The 688-nt window shown below is 61.2% G+C and overlaps 1 protein-coding gene across 1 annotated transcript; it reads right to left on the reverse strand.

Moving 5' to 3' along the window:
• Positions 1 to 6: 6 nt before the first annotated feature.
• On the reverse strand, positions 7 to 682 carry LOC116217654 (G2/M phase-specific E3 ubiquitin-protein ligase-like). Its single transcript, XM_031557574.1, has 3 exons — positions 624 to 682; positions 423 to 529; positions 7 to 193 (listed from the first exon to the last, which is right to left on the reverse strand). Exons 1-3 carry the CDS (start codon positions 672 to 674, stop codon positions 76 to 78), a joined length of 276 nt encoding a protein of 91 aa, XP_031413434.1. The 5' UTR covers positions 675 to 682; the 3' UTR covers positions 7 to 75.
• Positions 683 to 688: the final 6 nt, after the last annotated feature.

The following is a 688-nucleotide window of genomic DNA, read 5'->3' on the forward strand; positions in this document are numbered from 1 at the left end:
GAGCGCCCGGCACAGCTCTGGTGCTCGGTGTGTGCTCCCCCAGGCTGTGAGGCTGCAATCCCACGCAGAGGTAACTCACCCCTCTCCCTCTGCCTGCTCCCTGCCGTGTGGGTAAAGGCAGTGGCTGGCATCGCAGCTCCCGTGCCTCTCCAGTAGAGATGCGTAGGCATCGTTGTCCTCCCACGCTGGTTCTCTGCCAGGGAAAGGAGGGAATGGAATGAGCACTGACTGCCCCAGGACTGCCCCAGGACTAAAACTAATCCATGGCATCCCTCCCCTTCCACCCGATGCCCAGTTCCAGCTTCCCAGTGATGCTGAGGCCCATGTAAATGGCTGCAAAGGGCCAGGCCTGCTGGGGCAGTCCCTTGCCAAGGACAGCTCGTGTGTCCTCCCATGTCAAGAGTTGGCTGAAAGGCACCAACCTGATTGGGATTCGGATCCCCAGAAGGCGCATGTCTGTAATAAACCTGACCCGGTCTCTGCAGAGGGGGCACTGGAAGGAATAAATTCCTGCGCGCAGGGCCTGTTCCTGCAGCAGAAACAGAAGCAGCGTGAGCGTGAACCAGGAGGCCTGGTGCTGCTGAGCACCCGCCGTGCTCATGGGGTGAGGAGGGGGCTTCTACCTGGATGCAGGCCCGGTGGAACCAGGCGTGTCGGCAGGCTGGGCACAGCATGGTGCTGTAGGACA

Source organism: Meleagris gallopavo, unplaced genomic scaffold, assembly GCF_000146605.3.
Source record: "Meleagris gallopavo isolate NT-WF06-2002-E0010 breed Aviagen turkey brand Nicholas breeding stock unplaced genomic scaffold, Turkey_5.1 ChrUn_random_7180001864950, whole genome shotgun sequence".
Taxonomy (NCBI): Eukaryota; Metazoa; Chordata; class Aves; order Galliformes; family Phasianidae; genus Meleagris; species Meleagris gallopavo.